At 49.2% G+C, this 18,166-nt stretch overlaps 2 protein-coding genes across 7 annotated transcripts; one reads left to right on the forward strand and one right to left on the reverse strand.

The window, feature by feature from the left end:
* Window positions 1-6,223: 6,223 nt before the first annotated feature.
* On the reverse strand, window positions 6,224-11,840 carry ISG20L2 (interferon stimulated exonuclease gene 20 like 2). Of its 4 annotated transcripts, XM_059051701.2 has the most exons (4): window positions 10,999-11,840; window positions 9,535-10,380; window positions 7,232-7,432; window positions 6,224-6,519 (listed from the first exon to the last, which is right to left on the reverse strand). In XM_059051701.2, the coding sequence occupies exons 2-4, from the start codon at window positions 10,264-10,266 to the stop codon at window positions 6,406-6,408; spliced, it is 1,047 nt and encodes a 348-aa protein (XP_058907684.1). In that variant the 5' UTR covers window positions 10,267-10,380; window positions 10,999-11,840; the 3' UTR covers window positions 6,224-6,405. The 4 variants fall into 4 exon arrangements, with proteins under 4 accessions (XP_058907684.1, XP_058907673.1, XP_066894669.1 ...); XM_059051690.2 differs by having other exon boundaries at window positions 9,535-11,783; XM_067038568.1 differs by lacking the exon at window positions 7,232-7,432 and having other exon boundaries at window positions 10,999-11,366.
* Window positions 11,096-17,914, forward strand: METTL25B (methyltransferase like 25B). 3 transcript variants are annotated; one of them, XM_059051534.2, is made up of 8 exons: window positions 11,096-11,838; window positions 14,252-14,376; window positions 14,530-14,722; window positions 15,186-15,248; window positions 15,489-15,632; window positions 16,097-16,581; window positions 16,997-17,181; window positions 17,579-17,914. In XM_059051534.2, exons 1-8 carry the CDS (start codon window positions 11,728-11,730, stop codon window positions 17,698-17,700), a joined length of 1,428 nt encoding a protein of 475 aa, XP_058907517.1. In that variant the 5' UTR covers window positions 11,096-11,727; the 3' UTR covers window positions 17,701-17,914. The 3 variants fall into 3 exon arrangements, with proteins under 3 accessions (XP_058907517.1, XP_066894643.1, XP_058907524.1); XM_059051541.2 differs by having other exon boundaries at window positions 11,544-11,838; window positions 14,615-14,722; XM_067038542.1 differs by lacking the exon at window positions 15,489-15,632 and having other exon boundaries at window positions 11,492-11,838.
* The last annotated feature ends 252 nt before the right edge of the window (window positions 17,915-18,166 follow it).

Below are 18,166 nucleotides of genomic sequence, written 5' to 3' on the forward strand. Positions count from 1 at the left end.
GCCTCAGAATTCTGCATGCTTCTCCATGATGCCTCAGCTGCCCTCTTAGAAATCCCTGACCCAACTCTTTGAGGCTCATGCCATATGTTTATTGCATCTTCAACTCCTTGTTTGCTGCATCTATCTACCTCAGGTCCCTAAGGAGCTAGCTCAGGCTCCCTATCCTCCTGTTTCTAATCCTGCTGCTGGGGAGTTCCCTGGAGGTCCTGTGGTTAGGACTCCATGCTTCCACAGTAGGGGGCATGGGTTTGATCCCTAGTCAGGGAACTAAGATCCCATGTACTGTGCAGTGCAACCAAAAAGAAATCTATCTATCTATAGATATAGGTACAGATATATAGATATATAGATATGTAATCCTACGGCCAGCCACCTGGGGGCTTCCAGTGCTTACTCAACAGGTCAGCCTCTCAGGTCCTTGACTCCACGGACTCCAACAATCTCATCTCCATCTCAGTTCAGACACTCACCTCCGGGACCACACACTATCCTACCATTGCGGCCTATGCAGCTGCAAGCATTTAAACTCTGCACTTCTCTGTTTGGGCTGCCAAGTGATGCTAGAAAAAAGCTGTGACAAGCAGCTTGCAGCTTGTAGTGCTCCTGCAAATTCAGGTTCTGACCTCAATCAGGAACTCTGCCGTTGCTCAGAGGCCCTTCCTTGTGTTCTCAGTTGGCTCGCTCTCTCGTCTTCTCAGTGGCTGCTGAAAACTGTCTTTATTCTTCCCAAGCTCCTGTCCCCTGACTTCCCCCTCATACTCAGCAGACCACTCTGCCTCCGATTTAATGAGCAATCGAGGTCACCAAATGCTAATCACTTTATTCCACCGTCATCCCAAACCATCTCCATCTGCCCTACCCGTTCCTTTTTCCTTTCTGTCTCAGAAGAAGACAAGGGATCCCTATTGCTGGCCAAGGCTAAGCTTGGCATCCCTTCCCCCTACTCTTTCAGGATCCCCTGTAGCTTACTTCACCTGCCCCCTCGTGAGCCACCTTATGCTCTACTGGCTTTGTCCTTTGGCATCCTAAGACTTCTCACTCCTACAGCAACCTTCACCTGCTTTTCTTCAGAGCCAAGAAAGAGCAGTCCACACCCACTCCTCTCCTTCCTCACCTCCAATTTATTCTCCGGCCCACCTCAGCTGAACTTCTGCTGCCCTCCCCACCACCACCATAGACATTGCTGAGACGAAGGGCACCGAATTGCTACAAATAGACTCTTTTCTTTGCTCTCAGCTTACTGGCTCTCCGTGCTGTTAATGCTACCTCCTCCCTCCAGGGGAGTCTCTTTAGTTGTCCTCTTACCCAATAGCCCTCTCTCAGACCTCTCTTCCTCCAGCAGCTAAGGATGGGTACTTCCTGAGACTCTGATTTTGACCTTCTGTTCCTCTTTATACCTTTATATATAAAGGCTTCATTCCAATCCAAGGCTTCCATCCCACTGCTACAATCTTGTCTCTAAGCCTTAGTTTCCAGCCCCAGATCTCTTTCACTCTGCTAAACTCCAGTCTGGTACATCCAGCTGCTGGCTGGACATCTCCATTTGGGTATCTTCAGGCAGCTCAAAGTCAAGCCAGCCAATACCCAAGTCATCCTCCTCAAAAAGAGAATATGCCCAGCATATTCTCTGTCTTGGTGAATGGCACCACTGCTGTCTATTCACTGTAATTCAGAAATATCAAGGCAACCTTTAATCCTCTTGCCCTGATCTCTAAGTCTTACTGATTCTACCTCCTCAGTGATGATTATATGCATCTTCCCACTTCATTAATTCAGGACTCCATCACTGTTCATCAAATTAGTCAAACAGAAGAACTCACTCAGCTCCTGGCCCTTCTCCAATCCTGCTTCCATTTGGCTGCCAGCATTGTCTTCCTAAAACCCAGATCTGACCATATCACTTCCCTGTTTGAAATCCTGCAGTGACTCTGGACAGTACTTGCCACAGGACATTGAAATTAGTTTACTGGTTTCTCTTCAGGTTGCTGTAAGCAACTCGGGGGCACATGCTATTTCTCTGTGCCTAGCACAATGCCTGGCACATAGCAGGTGCTTAATAAACATTTGAGTGGAAGGATTCAAAGCCTCATCAGGTGCTGCCTGAACGTGTTAACAGCCAAGCAGGGCAGTGGCTAAGAGCAGAGGCTTCAGACAGGCAGACTTGGCAGGTCTGAGTGCCAGCACCACCAACCTCCAGCTATTTGGCCTGGGGAAGATTTCTTTTTTGTTAGCCTCAGTTTCCTCAACTGTTAAATGGGAATACTACCACCTACCTTACAGAAAATGGGACAATGCTCCTAAATGACTCAGCACAGTGCCTGACACAGAGAAGCACTCAAAAAATGTTTGCCATTATTATTATTATTATTATTATTATTTTTTTTTTTTTTTGCGGTATGCGGGCCTCTCACTGTGTGGCCTCTCCCGTTGCGGAGCACAGGCTCCGGACGCGCAGGCCTAGCGGCCATGGCTCACGGGCTTAGTTGCTCCGCGGCATGTGGGATCTTCCCGGACCAGGGCACGAACCCGTGTCTCCTGCATCGGCAGGCGGATTCTCAACCACTGCGCCACCAGGGAAGCCCTGCCATTATTATTATTAATGACAGCAACCATCAGTTAAACTTCAAGGTTAGAAAAGAACCCCAGAATTTTAATGCTAGAACCACTGGGGCTCCAAGAAACAAACTGGCTGACTGTCACAAATTTAGTAAGTGGCAAGATCAGACTTGAAACCTAGTATCTATACAACAATAAAATGCTGTTATGGGCTGTTTGGTGGACTTGCCCTTAATTACAGGGTAAATGAAAGAGCACTGTTAACAATAATACGTAGACTGTAGACATAGGATATTCATAAATGCACTTGGCATATTGCATACATGGAAATTTTTCTCTAAACTTGGACTTGTGCTAATGTACCTTGGGGTAAGTTCATAATTACAGTGCTGTTCATCTTTCCTATCATCAGCTGTAACCATCTGTTAAACTAGGAATCAAATAATTCCTTTAGAGCCTTGGCTCGATCAGTGGTTCTTTTTTTTTTCCTTTTGGCCACACCGTGTGACTTGTGGGATCTTAGTTCCCTGACCAGGGATTGAACCCACGACCTCGACAGTGAGAGTGCAGAGTCCAGTGGTTAACGGGACTGCCAGGGAATTCCCTCAATCAGTGGTTCTTAAGGGTAGAGAGAATGGCAGTGCCATCATCTGAAATTTCAAAATACATCCCCCCTTACCCTTCTGAGAATCACTATTACATGAAATTTTAAGATCAGTCATGTTTGGCATGATACACTCCTCACACTCTTTGCCCTTTATCATTCTCACCTGCAGAAGGGGGTCTCGGCATTAGAAAACATTATTATGCTATGAAAAGAATACTATTGGAAGAGCATGTGTTTTGTTATACGTATGCTCCACTCTGAAGAGCCTTAATACCCAAGGCAAAACAGGACTTGCTGATTGCTATTTCCATAGTAATCTGCAATGTGGCTTATCTGTCATCAGTTGGATGAAGCCTGGGAAAAGAGGGGCAGAGAAAGAGGGGATTAAAGTACAGGGATCAGGCTTCCCCGGTGGCGCAGTGGTTGAGAATCCGCCTGCCGATGCAGGGGACACGGGTTCGTGCCCTGGTCTGGGAAGATCCCATATGCCGTGGAGCGGCTGGGCCCGTGAGCCATGGCCGCTAAGCCTGCGCGTCCGGAGCCTGTGCTCCGCAACGGGAGAGGCCACAACAGTGAGACCTGCGTACCGCAAAAAAAAAATAATAAATAAAATAAAGTACAGGGATCCCCAGGACTTCCCTGGTGGTGCAGTGGTTAATACACCTGCAAATGCAGGCGACATGGGTTCGAGCCCTGGTCCAGGAAGATCCCACATGCCACGGAGCAACTAAGCCTGTGCTCTAGAGCCCACGGGCCACAACTACTGAAGCCTGTGTGCCTAGAGCCTGTGCTCTGCAACAAGAAGCCACCCCAATGAGAAGCCCATGCACCACAATGAAGAGTAGCCCCTGCTCGCAGCAACAAAGACCCAAAGCAGCCATAAATAAATAAATAAATAAATAAATTTATTTTAAAAATAATAATAAAGTACAGGGATCCCCAGGCACCTTGCAGGGTGAGCTGGGCTCTGACCAGGAAGTGTGATAAGAGAAAAGAGTAAGAACATGTCTGCAAGGTCCTCTGGTCTCCAGGTTCTTCCTGGTGAGCTAAAGTGAGACTGAGCTCTTCCCAATGCTGGACTGAGAGCACCTGAGTGGGGGGTGAAGTGGAGCATAAAAGCCAGTTGCTACTCACATGGATGGACCTGGAGATTATCACACTAAGTGAAGTAAGCTAGAAAGAGAAAGACGGATACCATATGCTATCACTTACATGTGGAATCTAAACTATGACACAAATGAACTTATCTATGAAACAGAAACAGACTCAGAATAGAGAAAAGACTTGTGGTTGCCAAGGGGAAGCGGTGTGGGGAAGGGATGGATTGGGAGTTTGGATTAGCAGATGCAAACTGTTATATATAGTATGGATAAACAACAAGGTCCTACCGTATAGCACAGGGAACTATATTTAATATCCTGTGATAAATCACAATGGAAAAGAATATGAATGTATATATACATGTATAACTGAATCACTTTGCTGTACATGAGAAATTAATACAACATTGTAAATCAACTATACTTCAATAGAATACATTACAAAGCCAGCTACCCTAAAACTTGAACTCAAATGAGAATTTTCCACATATCTTCTAGTTTACTGATCACAATGTAATTGACTCGCCTTCATTTCAATTGAGACTTGTATCCCCACTTTTTGGTGTAGCCTTCCTAGATTACTCCCACTTAGAGGTGTGTAGGATGCCTAGCACCTCTTTGTGAAGTATCATGGACACTACATACGTTGGCTTCAACAGGAACCAACTTGCTCACAGCTCAACAGCTGCCTGTGCAAGCAGATCCTGTAGCGCAGGACACAACAGCAAGACCACGTCTGGGTCCGGTTTGGCTGCGGGAAATTCCCTTCTATAGGCAGCCATGACTGTGACTCTGGCCCCTGGAGCCAAACTAGCCACTCAAGAGGGCACCAGCCTTGGTGTACACATGGAGTCTGCGTTCTCTCAAGACAGAGTACAGTGATCCCAGACACAAGGTCAGACCTGTGATTCACCTTCCCAACATGAGGGTGTATACCACCGAGGAAGAGCTGGCAGGAGCGACCAGGCTGGTGTCATCAAGCACCCTTCCTCCCCGCTCCATCCCTCCCGCGTGCCCACTCTCTGAGTCACTTTCCTGGTCACATACCCTCTCTGTGAGGGTGTTTGCATGGCTTGGGGTGTCACTTTAGGTGTGCTCGTTGATTTGTGGTAGGGTCGAGGACAAGGCAGCAGAGCACATGGGCTACACACAAAGGCTTGGTCAGCGATTCTTGATGACTTCCAGCAAACCAGGGCCCAGTTAGTGCCATTCACACAGACCCTGGACCCCCTATCAGAATTACAGCTCTACAGGATCCTGTGACAAAGCTATTTAATGTGAAGTTATAAAGAAAACATCACACAATTGTTTTTCCTTTATAAAAATTTATCAAGGGAATAATTTGAGTTTTAAGAGGCTTGGTTTAGCAAAGTAAAAGACTAAAAACCATTAAAACACTTTGAATTCTTCTTTAACCTACCGACATGCTGCTGCTTCTGCAGTTAGCGGGCTACAAAGGTAGACCTCTGGTCTAAATTAAATAAATCCTCTATCACTTTAGGAAAGAGGCTGCTTTCCTAAATCAGAAAAATTGATTTCCAAGTCACACTCTCTTACCTCTACTGCCTTGTAACCGTAAGAACTAAACCTCACCAGGGATGGCTCCTCTGGAAGTCAAGGTGGAAAGAACAGGTGATATCCCGACACAGACTGGATGTAGACTCTGAGCCAAAAGAAGTCTGAGAGATGAACTGTGATCAAAAAGTTATCATCCAACAGGATACTTTTGGAAAGTTCAACACAGTGCTGCTAATTACTTGAGAACAAAAGGCATAAAATGAGACATATGGTCACCCTAGTGATAAGGCAGTTTGGGAAACTACACTTCCCAGCATGCCCTGCCCCTTGAAAGTCAAAAGACTTTCCCAGGAGCAAAGCACCCTGGGACCCAGGGTTAGCACCATTTAAGAGGTAAACAGCCTATAGGGCTGGGTTCTAACATGGAGCCTTCCTCCTTCCATGGAACACTTAACAACACCTGAGGTGAAATTTTAATGGATATTAAGTCTGGGGTGGAGCCTCAGCCTCTCCCCAACAACTCTAGTTTCCAAAGGTGTAGAGCCGGTAGAGCTGTCCACTGCCCTGTTCTCCTGGGTGTGGTGCTGCCTCTGCCTCCCCACATCACCAGTGTCCCCACTGGCACTAGTCTTTTGGGGGATTCTGGGCCAGGTGCTGTTCCCACTCAACTTCAACCAACTTGTACAGCTCCATGGTGGCCTGAGCATCTTCCACAGAGGAATGTCCGCTTTTCCCAACCTGAGGGAAGGAAGAAAAGGGAGGAAGAAAAGAGCATGAAGCTACAAGAGACTGTTTCTCCCCTTCCCAACTGGCTCCCTCCAACCCACTGATGCTGCTGCTTCTGCAGTTAGCGGGCTACAAAGGTAGACCTCTGGTGAGGCTCTACTCCTTATCTAATTTCAGGGGTTCAACTCCTATGCTACTGTCTGCCTCAATCCTTTCTGTAGCAACATGTACATACCATATTGTTCTACATTCTTCTGTGAAGGCAGAACAAACCAGATCATAGACAGGCCTTCTGAGTCTTCCACCTTCCCCAGTTCCTTAACTGATCTGTATATGACATGTGTCTACAGCCTCATGCCAGGCAGGCCATCCCCTCTTTGACTGCCAAACATATGAAATACATTAAGAGCCTCTTGCATCCACTACGTGGTCTTTTAGACCACCACAACTACCTGCTTTCTACTTTTCTTAGTCAGGGTTTTATCCCCACTTTCAGGCTTTTTTCCTTTTCCAAGTATTCACTGGAACACTCTGTGAGGTAGAGAACAGGAATAGTTATCCCTATGTAGAGATGGACCCCTTTGCTCAAAGCTCTTCCCATCAGAGCATCCTGTCCAGATCTCTCTACAACCAGAGGAATTTTAGGGTCAGAGCCTGGAGAGAGGCAGCAGGAGAGCCTTCAGTGTCCAAGCTAGAGGTCTGGCAGCATTTGGGAAGATGCTACCTGGATGTCCCGGCTCAGCAGCTTCTTGGTGAGATGCTTCAGAGACATGGTGGCATTCTCTGGGCAGTCGGCCTTACGGTTGAGGAGGGGGATATGGGAGGTATCTCGGGTGAGGGACTTAGGGTGAAAATACTGAAGGGCTTTGAAGTCGTTGTGGATGGCATGCCCCACCACTATCTTCCCTGTGAGAATCTTCAAGATCTGAAACAGGCATGGAAGAAGAGGTGGTGAGGAACAGGATTCGAAGACGTAGCCCCTGCATCTTAAAAGCCAGACATGGCTGTTTAAGTCCTTCTAGGTTCTTTTCACCAATTGCCCACCTGCCTCATCCTTGAAATGCCTGCTTCCACAAGTTTTCTTTCACCTGAAATCTATCTCCTCTCCCCAAGGTAAAAGTAGGTATTTTCTATGGTGTAACCCTGTTTGGATTTACATCACCAGTGGCTCCTTATCTTCACATTAATTTCAACCCCAATGTGGTTCATGTAACTACCTAGTTCAGTCCTGGCTTTATACTTGAAGTTCTTTAACCATGATCATTATGTTGGCCTTAGACATAGGCTGGGACAAATGTTGTTAAAGATGGGCTCCAGGAAGGTAATGGAAGCCCCAAATTATATGCAAATAGATATGCATATGTTTGTCTTTTTTGGGGGGGGGCGGGATCCATGGCTTTCATCAGATTCTCAAAGAGCCTACAAGCCATAAAAGATTAAGAATTGGGAGTTCCTTGGCAGTCTAGTGGTTAGGACTCTGCACTCTCACTGCCTGGGGCCGGGGTTCGATCTCTGGTTAGGAAACTAAGATCCTGCAAGCTGTGAGGCGCAGCCCCCCACCTCAAAAAGGAACAAGATTAAGAATCATTTATAGACTAAGGCTGCAGAGAGAAGTGATCAAGTGACCATGTTTATGCTGCTTTAACAAAAGATCAGTCCCACCGCTTTACAGCTCCTCCTGCTCATAACCAGAGGGTATTTACCAGCTGGTCAGGAACCTTACTCACACTATTCTTAGAACCAAATAATTTCTCACCATTTCAGAATCTTAAACCATAAGGACATACTGCCAATGAGGATAACTAAAGAATATGTCATGAGCTCTGAAGGCCATTACCAAAATGGGGTTCCAAACAGATTGTGAACAAGAGCAACAGGCCTGGAATCAATGCCTGGCCTCCCAAGGGGACCCCTTGGAAGGGAACAGACTCATTTGAATGTACCTTAATTTCATACCCCAGCTTGGGCACTGGTTTTTATGATAAAACCCAGATATAGTCCAATCAACTTCGTATTTAGTTGCTCCTAACTTCACCTGCAGTTTACTGACCATTAACACCTTTACTTCACATTAATTTCAACATATAGCCTGCCTTAAAGCTAAGTGGATTTGCTGTTTCAGACCCACCCCATCTTCTGCCTCTCCCGAGCCTTTGCTCAGCTATGCCCCTGGTACACAGGATGTTCTTCAACTCTTCAAGGTCTTTCTAAAATCCAGCTGTTCCACCTCTGATGAAATTCCTCCAACTGACTGCTCTGGCATATGAGGAATTATTGGAACAGTGTGTGTCTAGAGAAGGCAGAGAATGTGGAGCTGAAATTACAAACAAGTGGACCAAAGGCGCCCTCTGGAGGCCTTCCAAGACCAGCAGTCTCCCTTCCCCTTCACATTTACCAGCTCACCCTCCTTTCCTGTTCATTTGTTGTGCCTCCAGTATTCAGCATAGGACTTACAGTGGCTAGGTTTGCTCAGTGAGTGAGATGAGAACCCCAACATACCAGCCCTGTGTCTTTTATTCCCTCCACTGCAGGCTACCTGTTCCAGTTATACAAATATGCCCCAGCTCCTTCTGTCAATATTCTGCCTTCTCCTACCACCAACTTTCCACATGGCTACAGGCTACTTCTTGCTTGGGAAGCCCTCTCCACCTCTCTATTCTCAATCCTAGACCCCACCTCTATAAGGCATTCTCAAATTGAGCCCTTTGCCCCTGGCACTCATGCCTGTTGCTCTGTCCATCACTGGCTGTTATTTCTCTAGCAGATTCCCGGTTCTCCAGATGAGAATTCCACTTGGGACCTAAAAGATCTTAACCAATAAAGTTCGTTACACCAGCTAATTGTAACTTTCCAGACTCTCACCACTCCTTATCCCAACAGAAAGCCGCCTTCATCTGCTACTCCACCTACTCCAGCCCTCCCTCCACAATCCTTCGGCGCCTTCCTAGGGTGATATTCTTTGCAGAAAAATGATTTGGACCTCTCCCCACCCACCTCGCTGCTACCACCATCTCCCATGCCTCTCACCTGGCTCCGAGCAATCTTGAAGGGTGTAGCATTCACCATGTGCTGCTTCCGGATACCGCTCCATCTGGTCCGGTAGTCCACAATGTGGCAGGGGGGAAGGATGTACTCATCATAAAGCACATCTCCACTGTAGCTGACAATGCTACATCGAGCCAAGGAACTGACATGCCCCTTGGGTCCTGTGCCCACCATCTCACAGTCAATTGCCACCATCTTCGTTGGCATCTTCTGGGATGCTCCAGGGTATTTATTCTCTGAATGAGCTTGGGTGGAGATCTGTGGGGCAGTCTTCTGAGGAGGGTTCTTCTGGGAGCCCTTCTTCTGGAGGCGAATTGGGAGGCTCTTCATCTTTGGTAGGGCACTCTGAAACTCCCCCAGTAAATCTACTTTAGCCAAAGCAGAACCAGCTTTCTGTGAAGGAGCAGGGGTCAGCCAAGGCACTGCAGCTTTCTTGTCCAGGGACTGCTCTGACCCACTGCTGGAAGCAGCAGTCGTCTTTTTTGGAAGGGGAGGGGCCTTCCAAGTGCCATCCACCTTGGGAGTGTCCCCTTTCTTTGAAGGTTCTGAGTTTAACTTAGGGACCTTGCTAGGGTGCTGCTGCTTCTTATTCAGAAGGCCTTTCCGCTCCAAGAGCCGCCGCTTCTTGACAAATTTTTGGTGCTTGGCATTCCCTTCTAATGCCTTTCTAGGGGGAGGTTCGCCAAAATCCAGATTGAGGAGTAAGGTAGACATGATGACGGTGGATGGTGGGAGAACAGTTGGGAAAAACAGCTTACCAGTGAGAGGATGGACAACTCATCCTCTGCTGAATCCCATAGGCCAACATCTGGAGGTTTGTAGTCTACCCTGGGGAAGAAAGTGATCCTGATAACGGAGTCCATAGGCTTGGGAACCAGTAAGATAAGACCCATCTCCGTAGGATTTAAAAGAGAGAGGAAAGACATCAGAGTAACCTCTCAGATAATGTGAAATGTGAAATGATGGAAGGACTTCCTTCTGAATCAAGAAGCCTGGGTTCCAGGGAAGCCCCACAATTCTCCAGCAGTATGGTATTAGGAAGGCCATTTCCCCTCTCTAGATCTCAGTCTCATTTGTAAACTGAGGGGGTTGCAGGGCCAACCAGCTGAAACTCTTGTGATCTGGAACGCCAGAATAGGTGAGCTCTATCATTTGCCCAGGGAAGAAACGTCTAAGTATGCTCGAAGGCAGTCACAGGTTTGGCATAGTTGACCTCTGAACTACCCAAGCATCCCCAGCGCGGGTCCCAAGGACAGAGATACAAATTCAGGCACCCATTTCCCTCGTCTCCACGTGGGGGAAATCTCCACATGCATCTCACTCAAGTCCTTCTCCCAAGAAAGGACCTTTGACAACACATATTAACGGAGGGGAAAACCGAGGCTGGGGACAGCACACTCTGGCCGTCCACGCCACGGAGCCAGCTTCCCACGCTCACACACCTACCTCCCAGATGGGCCCCGCTAAGAGCGGAAGCGCCAGGGGCCGGATGCGGAAATTGGCGCGCGTCGGCGAGGCCCGAGCCGGCAGGCTCGCGGATTGGAACGCACCGGAGGCCGGGCCCGCGTACCCGCAGCGCCCCTGCCTCCGGGAGCGAGGCCAGGGATTCCTAGTGTGTGAGAAGCGGCAGCGGCAGCGGCGGCGGCGGCGGCGGCGGCGGCGGCGTGGGTGGGGGCGTGGGCGTGGGCGGGGGCGGGATGCGCTCCCCGGCCCCTCTAGCCCAGTGGAGGTACAATTCGAAGGTGTGGGGAAGCCGCGAAAAACCGGCACTACAGCGTGCCGGAGGCCCCGGGCCTCACTTCCGGTAGAAGAGTGAAGTGTACGGGAAGGGACGGGATCTAGAGGCGGGACCTGGAGTTTGGCCTGCCCCACTCCGTGAGGTGGGCGCCGCGGCACGCCTCTGTGGCGTCACTGCGCTGGCAGCGCCTCCCGGTTTGCGTCCAATGCTGACAGCTTCGGGCTGTGGGACGTCGCGGCCTGTGACGTCCGGAGGGCGCCTCAAGTCTTCAACCCCAACCTCGAATCCCGGAAAGGCAGCGTCTGGGACCGGATTCTGAGCGCTTTCTTCCGGTCCTGCAGAGCTGAGCCCAGCCCGGGTCCCGGACCCGTGTGGTCCTGACCCAGGTTACCTCCTCACTGAATTCTCCCTCCCCGCGCCACCAGCTGGGCCCCGGAATGCCGGGGGTCTCCGCCCGGGGCCTCTCTCACGAAGCGAGGAGGCAGCTAGCTGTGAACCTCACCCGGGTCGTGACGCTCTACCGTTCCATCCTGGACGCCTACATCATTGTGAGGCCACAGGGTTGTGGGTGGGGTGCTCCTGGTTATGTGGGTGGCTCCCTAGCCACGACAGGGAAACAACGTAGAGAGTTAGCTTCTGATCTCTTTTCTAATATGTTTCTTCAGTCTTTTGTCTGTACAAGAAAGGGTTAAAGCTGGGGCAGCCCCCCTCCCCCTTCTTTTTCTTTCAGATGACCTAAATATTAATAGTTTTAGCATCTAGGTTGTTTTTCTAACCTTCTCAAGTCCAAAGTAATAAAACGCATGGACATTTGAGCCATGCTGCTGCAGCTACGTTAAACTCTCCCAGGAACGTGTGAGGTGTTTCGAGAACACACATGTTCATTCATTCAGGCGTTGAATAAATTCCTGGCTTTGCAGTGTAATGGACAATTCCAACTTTGGAGCTGACAGACTTGGACTAGAAGCCTGCCTCCCCTACTGTGTTAACCTTAGGCATTAAAAAAAACATTCCTCCTAGCCCGAGTTTCTGAGCGGTAAAATGGATCCCTTTTTGAAGGATCATTGTGAAGAATAAATGAGATGATGTATAAATGGCACCAACATCCACTGAATTGTTCAGCTCCCAAACCCAGAAGCCATCCTCGATTCACCTGTTTTCTTCTTTGATCTACGATCCAGCCCTTCAACAAGTCCTATTGGTTCAACTTCCAGAATAGATACCAAATTCACCCATTTGTCTCCATTGCCATTGCTACCACCCTAGGACAAGCCAACATCATCTCTCTCTTGGACTACTTCCTAACTGATCTCTGTGTTTGTTTCCTCTCCTCCATACCCAGTTCTTCACAAAACAGCCAGATTAATCTTTTAAAAATGTAAATCTCACCAGGACACTTCCTTGCTTCTTAGGTGCTTTGATGAAATCGTAATTCTTTACCATTACCTATAAAACCCTACATGATCTGTCCCCTGCTCCCTTTTAAACCCTATCACATTTCATTCTCTCCCACATTCACTGTACTACACTGGGCCTTTGCACTTACTGATCTGCCTGGAATGTTTTTCCTCCACAGAAAGCAATTGAGAAGGGTGGTTAAGAGCAAGAACTCTAGAGTCAAATTGTTTTCAAATCCCAGCTGTGCCACTTACTAGCTTTTTGACTTAGAATACTTAATTGCTGTACTTTGGTTTCCTTATCTGTAAAATAGGGGATAAAAATAGTACTATCTCATAGAGTAATTGTGAGGATTAAATGCATTAATATACGTAAAATGTTTCAGACAGTGCCTGGCATATTATAGTATTCTGTGTTTGCTATTACCTGAATTTTTAAAAATTGAGATAGCATTGACATTTTAGTTTCAGGTGTATGATATAGTGATTCGTATTTGTATATATTGTGAAATGATTACAGTAAGTCTAGTTAATATCCATCACCGTACATAGCTACATTTTTTTCTTGTGATGAGAACTTTTAAGATCTACTCTCAGCAACTTTCAAGTATACAATACAGTATTATTTACTGTAGTCACTATGGTGTACTTTACTTCTCCGTGACATTTATTTTGTAACTGGAAGTTTGTACCTTTTTACCCTCCTCACCCATTTTACCCACCCCCCACCCCCTGCCTCTGGCAACCACTGCCTGAATTTTTTTACATGTGCTGTTTCCTGTTCATCATTCAAGTCTCAGCTCAAGTGTCACCTTCTCAGACAAGTATTCCCTTATTACTCTATCTAAAATAGTACTCTTTCAAACTCTCCATTGTTACTGTCTCATTAGTGTTTTATTGTCTATGTGGCATTTGATGTTATCTGAAATAATTTTTTAAAATGTAAGCTCTGTAAGAGCAAGGATCTTGTCTGTCTGCTTCATTGTTTGTATTCCCTGAGCCTAGGATAGAACTTGGTGCCTAACCAAAGCTCCAGAATTTGTGTTGAATAAATGAATGAACAAAAATACATTCTGGCAGGGAATTCCCTGGAGGTCCAGTGGTTAGGACTCTGCGCTTTCACTGCCGAGGGCCTGGGTTCAATCCCTGGTTGGGGAACTCAGATGCCACAAACCACGCAGCTCGGCCAAAAAAAACCCCCAACATTTTGACATATATAATGTCTGGCACATCTAACGGTAGGTTACTAGATGGTAACACTAATACTGGGTGTCAGTCACTGTGGTGTTGAGGATGCAGATGTGAAGCCACCATCCCTGCCCTTTAGTTGAGTGGAGGAAACAGACACATAAATAAATGGGGACACTGCTAAAAGGAGAGGTGTGTCCAGAATGCAATTTGGGCTCAGAGGAAGGAGGGGGAGGCTAGAGCAGGCTTCAGAGAAGAGATGACAGCCAATGAGTAGAGGTGCCTGCTAGTTGCAGCCAGTGGCCATGTGTCCAGTGGGGCGGGGAAGAATGGGAAGAGTAGTAGCCTGTTGATTGCTTCTCCCTTTCCCCTACAGGAATTTTTCACAGACAACCTATGGGGCACACTCCCTTGCTCATGGCAGGAAGCCCTGGATGGACTGAACCCGCCACAGCTGGCCACACTGCTGCTGGGGATGCCTGGGGAAGGGGAAGTGGCCAGGTATGGGCAAGAGGGGACCTGTGTTGGGGGACTTGGTGCTGAGCCCTGCAGGGAGCCATTGCTCAGAGCCTCACAAGGGCTTCCTGGGTTGTAAACTGGCACACTCAGGATGCAATGGGACTATTCACTGGTGGCCTGGGTGGGCTATCTCAGGTACAGGTCGGTGTGGCCACTCACCCTGCTGGCCCTGAAGTCCACAGCCTATGCCCTGGCTTTTACCCGGACGCCTGGGTTTCAGACCCCCTCAGAGTTCCTGGAGAACCCCAGCCAGAGTTCCCGACTGACAGCTCCATTCCGGAAACATGTCAGGCCCAAGAAGCAGCATGAGATTCGGAGGCTGGGAGAGGTGAGGAGATGGCTGGGGTATAGGTGGTATCTGGGAGCCTGGGGACTCCTTAAGCCTATGGGTTACAAAGGTGTGGGCACCTTATACCACCTGCAGGACCAGAGGCCCTAGAAGGTCCCTTCCTTGGCAGATACACTATAGTCATATCTTCATCCTTTTGCTGGGTCGTTTGGTGGCTATATTTGAATCACTGGCTTAGTCTTGTTCTGATAACCTTCACAATCTGCTCATGGCTTCACAGCAGGGCTCTTGTTCTGTGGAGAAGACTGAATCACTAGCCTGAGAGGAGCAAAGACAGTAGCCTGAGCCTGGGGTCAGCACACCCCATTTTGGTTTTCATGTCTCTTGTCTCTTCCCTCTACCCGTCCTCCTCTGCCATCTTCAGCTCCTTCACCCTCATCATGGGTGTTTGCTCTGGGAGCCAACACCAATGGCAGGAGACCTTTGTTCCCTCCTCTTTCAGTTGGTGAAGAAGCTGAGTGACCTCACAGGCTGCACCCAAGTTGTGGATGTAGGCTCAGGCCAGGTGAGCCAGACCCCTAATGTTCTGGTTTTTTGTTCTGGTTTTTTTGATAGAACAGCTGGAAGACAGGTTATCAGGCCCCAGACCCAGGGAGGCAGGTGCTAAGGAGTGGTAGAAGTAAGGTGCGCAGAATTTAAGCCTTCTGGGGGCCTAGGACCCAGGCGTCCAAACCACAGATAGGGAGGGGGACAGTGGAGAGGACACTGAACAGGGCTGTCTCCACCCTCCCTCTCGGGACTCCAGGGCCATCTCTCCCGCTTTATGTCCCTGGGGCTGGGGCTGATGGTGAAGAGCATTGAAGGGGATCAGAGACTGGTGGAGAGAGCCCAGCGCCTAGACCAGGAGCTCCTGCAGGCTCTGCAGAAAGAGGAGAAGAGGAACCCACAGGTAGACCAGCCCTTCCTGCAGCCAGGACCGTGAAAGCAGGGTCTGCTTGGCTGGAATTGGGCACCAAGGCTAATTCCCTCTTTTAAGTTTCTCAGCTTGAGATGGCGTGTCCCTATTTCTGCTACCCCTTTCCCAAGGTCCCTCCTTCACCGAAGCCTCCTCATAATCTTAAAGGCACCTTCTAGTTAAAAAGTGCTTTCCACACCGATACGTCCTTTTCACAGCCACCTGTAAAAAGTGGCCAATCAAATGAGGAAGCTCAGAAACGAAAAGACCTGCAGTTACTAATGACAGACCCAGAATCTATCCCATCTCCTGATTTAAAGTCCCACTTTCTCCTCTGCCCCAGTTTCTCCCCCACCTTCCTCCTTGGGAAGGAGGACAGATCCATTCCCGTGGCTTGAGGTGGCACGGGGACGGGAAGCCGGCTTCCCTTCTGCCTCTGTTCTGCCCTGCCTCCACAGGTGGTCCAGACTGGCCCTCGCCACCGCCCCCACCATGTGGTTAGGTGGGTAGACTCCACGGCCCTGTGTGAGGAGCTTCTGCTTCCACTGGAGAACTCACCTCGGAGTGAGGCCCGCTTGCTGCTGACAGGCCTCCATGCCTGTGGGGATCTGAGTGTTGCCTTGCTGAGGCACTTCTCCTGCCGCCCTGAGGTGGCAGCCCTGGCCTCAGTGGGCTGCTGTTACATGAAGCTGAGTGACCCCGGTGGCTACCCACTGAGTCAGTGGGTGGCTGGGCTGCCCGGCTGTGAACTGCCCTACAGGTTACGGGAGGGGGCCTGCCACGCCCTGGAGGAATACGCTGAGCGGCTACAGAAAGCAGGCCCTGGCCTCCGAACCCACTGCTACCGGGCAGCACTGGAGACGGTCATCCGGCGTGCCCGGCCCGAGCTCCGTCGGCCAGGCGTGCAGGGGATCCCCAGGGTCCACGAGCTCAAGATTGAAGAGTGAGGCTGGGGAGTTGGGGGTGTGTGAGGAGGGGGGCATCACCTACTGGAGGTACGATTCCCCTCCCACCCTCAACTGTTTAGCATGTCCTGAAGAAAATATAAATGTGCTGGGAGGAGGGGAGTGATTTTGAGTTCTGAGGCAGCTTCAAACTTTCTTTAAAAGGCAGTTGTCACTCTTATCAAGTTTTTGAAATGCTAAAAGTATGGCTAAATAATTGGACAGATTTGGCTGAAAATAAATTTTTGGATTGATTTGCTATTGGACAGACAGCTCACAGCCAGAAAAATATTTAAAAATGCACCTTAGGGTGACAAATCTATTACAGCTGGAACTGAATTAGGAATGGACAGTTTGAATGGGGGAGGAGGGTTCTAAAACCAAACTGAGTGCTGTCTGTGGCTGACCCCACAGATACGTGCAGCGGGGGCTACAGCGGGTGGGGCTTGACCCCCACCTGCCGCTGAATCTGGCTGCCCTTCGGGCCCACCAGGCCCAGGAGAACCGTGTGGTGGCCTTCTTCAGCCTGGCCCTGCTGCTGGCCCCGCTGGTGGAGACACTGATTCTACTGGACCGGCTGCTCTACCTTCAGGAGCAGGGTGAGGGTGGCCAAAGCAGGGACCCAGGGCCAGAGGGGCTGGAGTTCTAGGGCTCTCCTTCAGGTCCCAGCCCCTGCACCTGCCAGGACTGGGTTCCAGTCGGATGGGGGGAGGGGAACTTGTTAATGCAAATTCCTACTGAATCTGCCTGTGGTGGTACCTCCCTGAGGTGCATTTTAAGCCAGCATCCCAGGCACTGAGAACCTACGATGTGCTGCAGACTGCCTCCTCCTGAATCAGTGTCTCGGGCACTCATGTTCCTGGAGAGGGCTGGGTCTCCTTAGACCCCCTGGAGCCTCCCCCATGGGGAAAAGGGGCTATGCCTACAGGCTAAGCAGGAAGTGGCTAAGAGTTTGTTTCATTTCTCCCCTTCTGAGTAGCCCTGCCTTTCTCATAGGCTTCCATGCTGAGCTCCTGCCCATCTTCAGCCCCGAACTCTCTCCAAGAAACCTGGTTCTGGTGGCTACCAAAAGGCCTCTGGGTGAGACCTTCTCTGTTCTGGAGACTGAAGACAGCTGACACAGCCTGAGGAAGGGCATATCTCAGACCCCATCTGAAACTGCCAGGTACCACAGTGGGTGGTGGAGTCTTCACCTCCTCAGCCAGAGAACCAGCATCCTCTGTGGAATCCTGGTTCCCTACAAACCTTCAGCTTCATACCCTTTCTCTCCCTCTGTGTGTTATGTAACATTATGCAAAAAGTTATTAATTTATTAAAAAATTGAAATCTTTACTTCTCTATCATTTCTATTAAGTAGAGAAAAGGACAGACATGCACCCTCCCTACCGAATCCTGCAGAGGTGCTAAATTAGGTCTCACATCCCCAATCCCCACTGTCTTCCCTAACAGGTAGCACCTTGTTACTCAGAGGTCTCCGTGGAGGGAAGCTGTCTCTCCCTTAGATCTCTATTCCAGAATCTGCAGGCCCTGCCCTTTGGGAGGACCACCTTAAGGCTGGCTAACTTCTCTCCAGGTTCTGTCATA

This window comes from Kogia breviceps, chromosome 1 (genome assembly GCF_026419965.1).
Source record: "Kogia breviceps isolate mKogBre1 chromosome 1, mKogBre1 haplotype 1, whole genome shotgun sequence".
In the NCBI taxonomy this organism is placed as follows: Eukaryota; Metazoa; Chordata; class Mammalia; order Artiodactyla; family Physeteridae; genus Kogia; species Kogia breviceps.